The 12,385-nt window shown below is 29.6% G+C and overlaps 1 protein-coding gene across 2 annotated transcripts in view; it reads right to left on the bottom strand.

The window, feature by feature from the left end:
* The window catches only part of LOC142324841 (putative G-protein coupled receptor Mth-like 10), a 47,386-nt gene that overhangs the window by 14,686 nt on the left and 20,315 nt on the right, over positions 1-12,385 (bottom strand). The window contains exons 5-7 of one of the 2 annotated variants that reach the window (XR_012756412.1): positions 10,466-10,632; positions 4,433-4,637; positions 3,798-4,060 (exon numbers count right to left, since the gene is read on the bottom strand). Coding sequence is in view for 1 of the 2 variants with exons in the window: in XM_075365879.1 (XP_075221994.1) it covers positions 4,433-4,637; positions 10,466-10,632 (372 nt within the window). In the remaining variant the exon portion in view is untranslated. The remainder of the gene's footprint in view (positions 1-3,797; positions 4,061-4,432; positions 4,638-10,465; positions 10,633-12,385) is intronic. The other variant, XM_075365879.1, reaches the window with a different exon arrangement.

Below are 12,385 nucleotides of genomic sequence, written 5' to 3'. Positions count from 1 at the left end.
AATTAAATTAGATCTCAGGCATTGGAATACTCACTAGAATGGTTTATAAATAGAGATAAATAGAGAGTGTGCTGGATGATAAATGACATGAAGACATGTAGACGTGAAGTTTGGTTTTAGAAAATGTATCGATAGACAACCCTGAGTGATAAGTATGACTAATCTGGCCTACAGTGAAGTTGTTGTTGAACAGATTTTATTATTATTCCTTCTTATTTACATAGAGGATGTTACAGGGATAGAGTCAGAATTCTTTCCCTGCTTTCTTTTTGGTATAAATTTAAATAGATTTATTAAAGGTGTAAAATGTTTCATTTGAGCAACTGAAAGAGATTTATTCCAATGTATGCATTCAACATGAGTTATTCTAAATGATCCCATTATATTGACATCATATTAATGGATTCTCAGTTTGTTTAAAAAATTAAATTGAGATAATAAAATAAATTGCACGGTTCATTTATGATAAGAGATTAAACATCGTATAAATAAATTTCAATAATAATCATTGAAATTATTCTTAATTATACTCTACAAAATAAACAAAAATAAGGTGGAAGAGATAATATATGATCAGAATTATTTTTTCATTTAGGAGAAGAAGGTCTAAATTTAATGTATAATTTACTATGTAGATTTAATGGGACAAGAGAAGTATCACAGATTTAAAAAAAAATGTATTGGTTACCGTACCAAAGAAAGTAAGAGGAGGTAATGTAGGTATGACCTATAGTTTACAGATGAGTAGAGCGAGTGTGTTGGATGATGTTCGACAGGAAGGCCAGTTTGGTTTCAGAAAATGTATGAATACAAAGCCCTGAGTAAGAAGTATGGCTAATCTGGCCCTCAGACAAATCTTAACAGACAGTATTAGAAGAAAGAAAGCCTTTTATATGGCATTTGTAGTTGTGGCGAAGATATTTAGTAATTAGTATGGAATAAAAATGCTTAAATTTCTTTAGGAAAATTGATGAAATATTTAATGCCGAAGATTTTTAATCACTCTGAATATGAATTAGATAATTGTTATAAGAGTGGATGAGGAACAAAGGCATATTCTAATTTAGAAAGGAATGAAACAAACCTATCCCCATTGCTTTTCAGCTTGTATTTAGAAGAAGCTATAGAGAAATGGAAGAAGAGAATTTCAGTATGAAGTACCAATCCAAGTAAAAAAATTGAAAGATGCTGATTCACTGATGCATATATTTTTTCGGCAGATACTGAAAGCATTAGAAGAAATTCTAAATGAGTTGGAGGAGAGAAATTAAATCTGAAAATAAATAAGATTAGAACAAATATGACTGAAAGGAGAGATATGAGAAAATACAAATAATAAAGAACAGAATCGTAACGTACCAGAAGTTGCAGAACCATATTGCTTAGTCTGTAAAACTACAAAAGCTGGAGAAAATAAGGCAGGAATCACAACTAATGACAGCAGACACAAAAGGTTCTTACTAGCAGAAAATATGATCAATGTTATTCTTAAAATTTTGTTTAAAGGTAATGAGTTCATGCTTTCTGGCAGCAATTCATGGACAACTGGCAAATCAGAGAGGAAAAGAATAGAGACATCTGAAATGTGATTTATAGAAGGATGTTGAAAAATTAGGTACTTGATGAAAATTAAGAGATATTAAGACAAATAGAAAGGAGAGAAATTTACGACAGGATTTATGTTGTAAAAAAGTGAACAATTAGGTAGGTTATGTATAGACAACAAGGTTATTTAATTTCTTATTAGAAGTATGTAATAGTGAAGTGGGTAAAAACTGTGAAAGAAAAATATGTAAATGTAGACCTGAGAATGTAATAATTATTTTGAGGTTAAAAGATTAACATAAAATATGAGAATAGTGTTAAATACACTGTGATTGATGATTGAATGAAAATATGTAACTAGTTATTTTTAGTGGTTCTGCCAACCTAATACCAAGTTAAACTAATTCATTTAACTTAAAATATGACTTAATTTTTAAATATGAACTACTGTAAATTTGACTAATTTTGCATTTAGATTTTATGGTAATATTCCACACTGGTTTAATCTACAAATTTTCAAAATGGTGTCATTTGACTTCATATCTTTATCTGCTCGTCCTTCTTCAATATGGTAAATATTATATTTTTTTTATCTGAATTTACAATTCCATCTTTTTGAATTTTATATACTAATTTCTATCTGTTCAAACCTGTGCAGTTTGTGTCGATGCTCAATTTTATAGTCTATTTAATCCACATTGTATGGTGTTTATATTATCATCTATCCCTATTGCTTTTATTTTTTTAAATATTTTAGAATTCTATCTATACACACAGAAAGAGCCAGGTGATACTGCGAGGTATCAGGTAGATTACATCATGGTTAAGCAAAGATTTAGAAATCAACACATTGACTGCAAAGATTACCCTGGAGCAGACATTGATAGCAACCATAATTTAGTGATAATGAAATGTACATTGGGGTTTAAAAACCTGAAGAAAAGGTGTCATATGAATCGGTGGAATTTAGAGAAACTTGAGGAAGAGGAGGTAAAGAAGATTTTTGAGGAGGACATCGCAAGAGGTCCGAGTAAAAAAGATAAGGTAGAAAATGTAGAAGAAGAATGGGAGAATGTTAAAAAGGAAATTCTTAAATCAGCAGAAGCAAACTTAGGCAGAACAAAGAGAACTGATAGAAAACCTGGATATCAGAGGATATATTGCAGCTGATGAACGTAAAAAATATAAGAATGCTAGTGATGAAGAAAGTAAAAGGAACCCTTGACAATTAAGAAATACTATAAAAAATGCAATGCAAACTAGCAAAAGAAGAATGGATTAAAGAAAAGTGTTCAGAAGTGGAAAGAAAAGTAAATTGGTAAAATAGACAGAGCATACAGGAAAGTTAAGAAAAGGTTTGGGGTACATAAATTAAAATCTAATAATGTGTTAAACAAATATGGCACACCGATTTATAATCGGTTTAATGTTGGAGGGACAGATAGAAGGAAAAAATTGTGCAGGCAGGCAACGTTTGGGATATGTAGAACAAATTATTAGGGATGTAGGATGTAGGGGGTATACCAAAATGAAACAACTAGCACTAGATAGGGAATCTTGAAGAGCTGCATCAAACCAGTCAAATGACTGAAGACAAAAAAAAGAATTCTACCAAATTTTGGTCTTAGTATGTGTAATGTAGAATTGTTTCTGAATTCAGTTTTTTCCTTCTAATTATTCTTGATGGACAATTTTTCCTATGTAGAGCCAATTTTTCCTGTCACCCTTCAGCTCATTCTCTAGTTTTAGTCTTCTGTCTATTTCTGTAATACAAACAACTTTTGACCTTATTTTCCCATAATATTCTCTTACTTTTCTAATACACCTGATTTTGCTTTCTTTCTCATAATTACTTTCTTTTCTACTTCACTATCTCTTACAAATTTGCTGCAATCAGACACATTTTGCTATACTTCTATAGAACTTTATTAGTGCTCTTCCTTTAATCTCTGATATTTTTATTACTCTTCATTAACGCATTGTTTTTATTTATTTCATTATTAATGATTTTCAATTAATTTTTACTTTTTATCAAACTTTTTTCTCCTTTTTTATAGCATTAATATAGAAGTGCACCTGATATTCACTGATGCATACCAATAGTAATATCTCACCTATTACTATATCAAACCCCATATTTCTTGAATTATAAAACTTTATTCTAAAATTGTAAAACTTTTGTTCTATCTCTTTTTGTTGATGTATTTTCTATGATATTAATACCATTTCACTTTACATTTTATTTTTACTACCTTTCTGAACAATTTTTTTATGTTGAATTCCTTCACTGTTTCTAAAACTGAACTGCTCAACCTTCAGTAAGCACAACTTGCACCTGTTTCTATTCTATTCTGCATGCACTCCTTATTTATTATTTGGATATTTGGGACATTAAAGTAACAGCTCAGAAGTTATCACATTTATCTCATCCTACAATAGCAAATATAATCTTTTTCTCTTAATCTGATGTCGTTTCTCCTTTTTAAAATATTTTAAGTTCTCACTTGAATATATTCTGAAATAGAAATAGAATAAAGATAGATTACATAGAATACAATGGAAATTCAAGTTCACACACAAAACACACACACACAATAGTAATTCTGATGGAAAGTTTTCTAACGAAATGGTTTTATTTACATTAATTACACAAAAAAAATCTTAAAAGGATGTAAAACACAACAATAAAATTATGTAAACATATTATCATCTGTAAAGCCTTATATTCAGTAGCAAAATTAACACTAACAAATAATTTATTATAAATACTGATCTAGTTCATTGTTATAAAACAATAATTAATCTTTACATTTCTGAGCTCTATTACTAAATTCCATACAATATTATTATAAATTGGTAGATAATATGTTATTTTATTTTACATTACCTATTAAAAGTTCTTTTCATGAAGTTTGTTTGGTTTGTCATTGTGTTTCTATTAGACGTTTCATCATTTTCTGTGTTTGTTGGATTTGACTGTAATTTTTCCATTTTATAAACATGACGTATTACTGATATAAAGTAAAAGATGTTACTTATAATCAATAAAAGTATTGGTCCATAAAGGAAAGTCCATTTATCTGTAGAGTTGGCTGTAAAAATAAAATTTTAACATTTATATGTGTGTTGTAATTATTAATTTTAAACTAATTTTATATGTATAAGTAATTAGAAAGAATTAAGAGCCATTGATTTATCTTATAATTATCTCAGGGACATGTTTAACTTTCTGTACAGACACCAGGATGAAAACAAAGCTTCCAGACAAATCCATAAACTGAATCATTTCCTATTAAAACACTCAAATAGCACGGTAACAATATTTTAGTTTCTCTGTAGAAGGCTCGCATTAAATCATAAGTCCTTAGCCATTAAGGCTTATTCTGAAGCCCCAAAACAGCAACCCCTCCCAGATCTTGCCAAGTTACACTACAGATCAGCAGAATCCAAGTTCTACAGATCAATAGAATTTTGAACATGAAACTGGTAAGATGTGACCTCCTCATCAGCACTCAAAAAAAAAAGAATGAAAAAACAAATTAAACTAAAAAAAAAAGGAATCAAGGTTAGAGAAAAAAGGTGGATAGTGATAGAGGGTGGTCTACCCATAAAAGAACATGCAGCATGAGGGAGGCAAACAGCCCAACCCAAAGTAGCTGAAGGTCTTCTCAAAGCAGAAGACTACTACTCCCAAATTTCCCCCCCCCATAATTCTTCAGAAGTTGGGGCATTTTTACTCATCTTAAAAATAGCTCAAATATCTATAAACTGTTTCTGTACTTTTACAGAAACTAAAAAAAATAGGAAAAAAACCCCTTCCATTGTGTATTATTTTGAAATATCTAATGGAATGCGAACCTGTCTGAAGAGTGATGGTGTGGAACTAATAAACATAAATGAAACTATTGAAGTAAATTGCAATTTCCTATTGAAAAAATAATTTTAGTGGAACTTAGAGTAATAATAATTCCTGTGAGAGTTAAATGTTGTTTCCAAGAGAGAAGAAAATTATAAAACTTTTTGACATATTGGGTACTATGGAGTCCTATAGTAGGTTGGCGTCACTTATCAAGTGGTACCAATCGCCCACGGCTACCAACACAACTTTCAAAATTTCCCGTTTCTTTGAATCACTCTGTATTTAAATTTAAAAAAAAAGAGATGAAGTTTGAACCGATGTGCTTTCTCCTTGCAAGATCCAAATATTTCATTAATTAATTTGGCTATAATTCTGGAACCAATGAAAATAAGCACCACTTATGATATATCGTTGAAAAGCACTCAATGAGGGCTTATATATATTGTAGTTAATAAAACATTCAAAATTTTGGGCTTTTTTGATGTTTTTAGTCCAGTCGATTGCAATTAAAAGGGGAGATACAACAGTCCTAAATCCAGAATTTCAACATCCTATGGCTAATTGTTTTTGAGTTATGCAAGATATATACGTATGCACACATATACGTGTAGACATTACGCTGAAACTAGTCAAAATGGATTCAGGGATGGGCAAAATGGATATTTCTACTGAAATCTGAAAACCAACATTTTTCGCGATCACAATACTTCCTTTACTTTATACAAGGAAGGAAAAACGACAAGAAGATAAATATGAAAAGGAAGAAAATGTTAAGAACAAGGGAAGAATAAAAAAATTAACAGAAGATGAGAAATAAAAACAGGAAGGAAATGTTAAAACCAAAGAAAGAATAAAAAGATTAAGAGAAGAATATAAATATAAAGAGGAAGAAAACGTTAAGATCAAGGAAGAATAGAAAGTTAAGAGGATGATGAATATAAAGAGAGAAAATTTGAAAACTAGAGAATGTGTACACAAATTAAGATCAGAAGAATTATATCAATCAAACAGTGATTAAATAATTGGCAACAAAAAACAAATAAATGAAATGGTGATCAACTCCGACTTAAGGAGAATGTTGTCTGACAAGATCAGAGGACTTATGAACTAAAAGATAAGAATTTATTGCAATTTATTAAGGATTGAGCATGTATGACAGTGTAAATGTTGTTCTTGTGAGGGTTTATTTTTCAGTCAACCTGTAGTTAACTTTTATGTAGATAAAATTAAACAGAAATTCCAGAATAATTAAATAAAATAAAACAGAAATTAAACTAGAAAATCAATTTAAATATATGAATGTCTTCATTATGTGCAAAGGTGAACATTTCCAATCTTCAGTGAGGAGCAAAAATGGATTGTTCCACTGACCAATCAGATTATCCCATTTTAGTTCAGTTGCAATATTACCAGCTTTTGTTTTATGCTTGGTAATTAATGAAACCAGGTTTCCTCTGGTCTTAATTTATCCCACCGGGTTGGTCTAGTGGTGAACATGTCTTCCCAAATCAACTGATTTAGAAGTTGAGAGTTCTAGCGTTCAAGTCACTTTTATACAGTTACTCTTTATGTTCAAGTTACTTTTATACAGATTTGAATACTAGATTGTGGATACTGGTGTTCTTTGGTGGTTGGGTTTCAATTAACCACACATCTCAGGAATGGTCGAACTGGACAAGACTGCAATGGTTTGAGACTGCACAAAACTACACTTCATTTACACTCATAAATATCATCCTCATTTATCTTCTGAAGTAATACCTGAAAGGTAATTCCCAGAAACTAAACAGGAAAAAGAAAAACAGGTTTCCTCTTAGCTACTATTTTAACTATTGAATTAATTATTATTGATAAATTTATTCTTTAATTATGGATGAAGACATTTCTCTAGTGTCTACAAGAAAAAGTAGGAAACAGCAGAGATCCTAGTAATTGAAAAAGAGAAAGACAGAAGGTTGCAAGGTAAGACAACTTAATACTTCATTTCTAATGAAACTATTAACTTAATTATACTAATAATATAATCTTTGTTTCTAAGCTATATAATTTTCAATTTTTAATTTTAATAAATATGTATGTTTCCATTAATTATTTTTCTGAAATTCTAATGCAGGCCAAAGAATAGTTTACTTTCATGTTATAATTTAATAGTACATTCTAATTTGTTATTGTAATGTTTATACATTATTACTATTCAGGTCTAATTCCATGACGTGTTGTGTCTGTTTCAGGTATTCAGCTAAAACACTGCCTCAACGTCCTATATGTGGACATAAAGGGCAGCCATACCAGTCTTTCCAATGCTGTAGTCTGACAATGAAAGTTAAACAGTAGTTTCACCAAAACCTTTACGAAATTAGGAAGAAAGGTGCCCAAAATGCCTTCATTTTAAAACATTGTGAAGAAAATTACCTAACACCATAAATACGAGCCAGTGTAGAAAGCAAGGGCTGTGAGTATAAAGTGTTTCATGTACAGTTATTGTAAAGAACAGGAAGTGCCAGTTTGTAGACAGGCATTTATTGAAATTCTTAGTGTTTCTAAGCATAGAATTTTATGTATTGCAAAAACTTTTAATAAAACTGGTAAACTATCACAAGAAAAAAGAGGTGACAATAGAGTTTCTTATTGGTTTACTGGATTACTCTCACCACCACTCCATTCGGTTGCCATAAAGCATAAGGTCAAATGTCTGTGCCACAAAGGGCTACTGTGCCTCAGAACAGTGTATGCGACCCGTCTCCTAACTAGCTCCTACAGCTAACCTTATAGCGTGAACAGTATAAGCATGGTACAGTAAACTCTTTGCTTTGTGTCCAGCTGTTCACTTGTCATATATTAAACTAAATTGGGTAGGCGCACCCCATTTATACTACAATATATGATCGTCATAAATATAAAATTTACATCGTCAACTTAATTCAACAAACAGCAATTTGCTGTCGTGCCTAGGTCACTGAATGCTAGCAAGTGCCTGTCCATCACTTATAGCTGCTTGGAGTTATTGGTCAATGGTTGACCATGTTTCAAGGATAGCTTTTCAGAGCAACGTGGTAAGAGTCATTCCCTTAGTTAAATTACTGATGTCAGTTGAACATCACAACTACATAAAGGAACTCCCACATAGTCCAACAATGTGGCTTGAGTTTCTCATATGAAAAATCCTCATAGATTTCAAATAAGCCAATTTATTGAATCATTTAAATGTAATGAACCACATTACTGCAGATCATCTTCTGCAGTAAGAGTTTATTTACCACCTGAGTTAAATATAAAGAAATTGTTGTGGATGTATAATAATAGTGTAAACCCTGAACTAAGAGTGCTATAAGGTTTTTTCTGTACTGTTTTTAATACAAAATACAACATCAGGTTTGGTATACCAACAACCAATGTATGTTCAGCAAGCTTTTGTTTAAAAGACCACATTAAACACATTGAAGACCATGAAAAAAAAATGTAAAAAATATATATAAAAACATATGATACAACTTCGTTTACATAAATTAGGGGCAAAAACCTTTTATAAAATCTTGGGTGATTAAAGTCCTAATGTTATGAAATTTAGTTTTGACTGTCAAAAAAACATGCCACTACCATCAAAGATACCTAACCAAGCTACATACTACTCAAGACAAATTTACATTTATAATTTTATAATTCAAGGGTCTTCAAAAAGCAATCTGACCAAAGATAATGTTTTCTGTTATACATGATCAGAACTTGATTGTTCAAAAGGTTCTTGTGAAATATCTTTGGCAGTTTATCACACATTAAACAATTCAGAATTTCCCCCACAACTAGATACACTTCAACTGGTCTTGATGGATGCGGGGGCCTGAACAAAAATTCAACACTGCTTATGATATGGCAAAGTGGCTTGCTCATGATGTTCTTACTAATGTCAATACAGTAGAACTTGTGTTTCCTGTAACGGACATATTTACTTGCTAGCAGACATTCTTTTGGTCTAATAGGAATGGCAGTTGGTCAAAAAACAGTATAATCCAACCTGATGATTATCTGGAAATTTTCAGTCATTATGGTACTGTGATTATATTTCAGAGTTTCAGGTATGTGATTGGAAAACTGAGACTGCTAATATCCTGAAAGTTCAGTTCAACTGGCCTTTTCAAATAAGTAAATATTCAAGGATCATAATACCACATAAAAAACTTTCACAAGTTCTTGTTAGAGGAGAACCATTTTACAAATCAGACATCAGCAAAGCATTATCTCTGGTGAAACAAAATAGAACACTAGCCAATATTAATTCATTGACATTACAAAAGGGAGTGAAAATAAAACAGTCAAAGCTAGATAATGTAAATAAGTTACTATCAAAGCACTATGGACTATTATGGATTGAGATAGTTGATCTTTGTTTTTTCTTATTCAGTAATTAATCACAATGACACAAGTTGTGGAACAAAAGATTTTGATCCAGTCTGCAAACACTATATTTATTTGTAGTTTTTTTCATTAGAATGTAAAATAAATCATCTTCAAAATAACATTCAGTAACATTTTATTTTCCTTATCTCCTACACCATGTTTAGATGCTAATTTAGACAGTTCCATAATGTGTAGTTACATAAATGGACTTTTTCATTTTCATGTGCATACATGAACATTTCCAAATTTTAAACCAAAATAACCAATTTACATTGGATATTACATCATTTATTTGATGTTCAAAACTAAACATTTGCCCTGAAAAATTATTAGAAAAATTCTTATCTTGCTAAATAAAAAACTGTTTGTTTAGGAAGTCATTTTAGTTTGTAGAAAATGCTGTGAAAAGGGAAATGTCCGGTTATGCATATAAACCCCTCATATTTGATCAAGAACTTCTAACTAAATTCATGATGGTAGTAAATGAGGTAGAAGTAGAGGTGAATGTCTGCTAAACTAACAATGTGTAATGTAGGAAAAGGAAAATTCAGACAAACTTGAACATCTTATAGATCTGTTCTTTAAATTTCTAAAAAGACTTTAAAGAGTTTTTCAGTATGCTACATTTTTCTTGACAGAAATTTTTCATTTGACAATTATACTTACTATGAAACCAGCAGCTGGTCTTCCCAATGCTTGACTCTTTATCGTTTATTAAATCAATTATTATAAAAATAAGTAGAAATATCAATGGAATACCCCATCCAAACAAACAATACAGTATGAAGAGTCGTGTTTTATTTTTAAAAAATATGAAACGATTGCTCTGTAATCTGAAAAAAATTTATCACATTTTAAATTAATAATTTCACTGAACATAATTCAATAAATATTTTCTTTTTCTTTTACAATTAATACTAGTTTTGCCTGGTCAATTCATTTAACTCTAAACTTGTTTCTTTGCCATGGTATAAATTTTATAATCAGACTATTGTACTACTGACATATCTATGTATTATTTATTAATGTGATGAAATATTGTTATTTATTTTTTTTTTATATTTGTTGAACCTTTTAAATTTATTAAAAATCACTTCCACAATCATTTAAGGGAAAGATTAAATTTTTGTACGTGTGAAATTTCTCTGTTTTTTTCTGTTTTGTTACATAATATAATTCAACATAATATACTTTTTTTCCATTTATATATATATTTTTTTTATAATATCACCAAGTACGCTTGAAGAGTATGGAAATGGAATTTTGTAGTGAATGAAAAATGCCATGCGTAACCGAGATCAAACGTGGGACCTCTGGATGAAAGGCTGAGATGCTACCACACCGCCATGGGAATTGGCTACATTAAAGTCTTTATTTCTTTCCATTGCTATTTTTAATAAATTTTTAACAAATTTTAATAAACTATTGAAAAGATCTTCCCAACAATTTATTTAAAATAGAATTATAAGATTTTCATTTAAATAATCAATATTATTAAACTGGTGAGTTTTTAGATAATAGTTTATTATTATTTTTATTATATGTAATAGTAAATAAAAAGAAACAAAACTAATTAAAATAAGAAACAAATCCAAGAGAAAGGCCTGGCTGTACTGAACATTAATTAAATGTAAAATCTCTGTCAACAGTTTTTACTCTTTACTTAATAGTGGTATACTTTTGTTTCAGAACTCAATTGTTTTCTGTTTCCATGGGCAGCTGATCAGTAGGTGAATTTTCACAAGGTTCATTTGTGGAATCACAAGGAAAAAAAAATTGGTATAAATAAATACATTTAACTTAAAACAAGTCTACTTTTGTCAATGTTAGATAGCACTGATAGATATACTTGCAACTGATCAAAATAAAATTTGGAGGAACAATGGTGGTATGAAGACAAAGTTTATGATTGGGTAAAATATACACCAAGAATATAATATTGACTTTAAATGGGAATCTGTAAAGCTTCAATTGTGCATATTAATGTTATTAATAACACTAATTTATTTAACTTAAAATTAAAACATCCTCTTTTACAGAAACTCTCTGCTGATGAATTTTTAAATAATTAAAAACAATCAAATTTTTCTGTAATTTTTTAAAAATATTGAATACTTTCAGTAGTATTTTTAATTAATGCCAAATTGATCTGGATTGTAATTTATTTTGTAGTTATTTTTATTCAATTAATATCTTCACATATTTACTATTGTCACATAATTAATATTTAAAATGATTAATATGATCTTTAATAACTTCTATTTTTTATTTTATAAGAATAATTCTGTATTTTATATTGTATATTTTATTGTGTACTAGATACTAGCACACTTACCCATTCCTGGCATGATCTATTTATTTTCTGATTATGTACTCCCAAGTAAACTTATGTTAATGAGAATGCAGTAATGTGTCAATATATAATAAAAAGTGTGTTTACTGGACTTTTTTTTTTTTTTTTACTTCAAGCATTACAAGTTTAATTCAATATTCTGAAATTGAACATATTAGTTTCTGTACTTAAGTGATAAAAAATATTTAATGTTTTTAAAATGATGACATTGCTGAGTAAGCAGTTATTATGAG

The sequence above is a fragment of the Lycorma delicatula genome, chromosome 5 (genome assembly GCF_047948215.1).
Source record: "Lycorma delicatula isolate Av1 chromosome 5, ASM4794821v1, whole genome shotgun sequence".
Taxonomy (NCBI): Eukaryota; Metazoa; Arthropoda; class Insecta; order Hemiptera; family Fulgoridae; genus Lycorma; species Lycorma delicatula.
The sequence above is the reverse complement of the archived record's forward strand: the minus strand, read 5'-3'. Positions and strand labels throughout refer to the sequence as shown.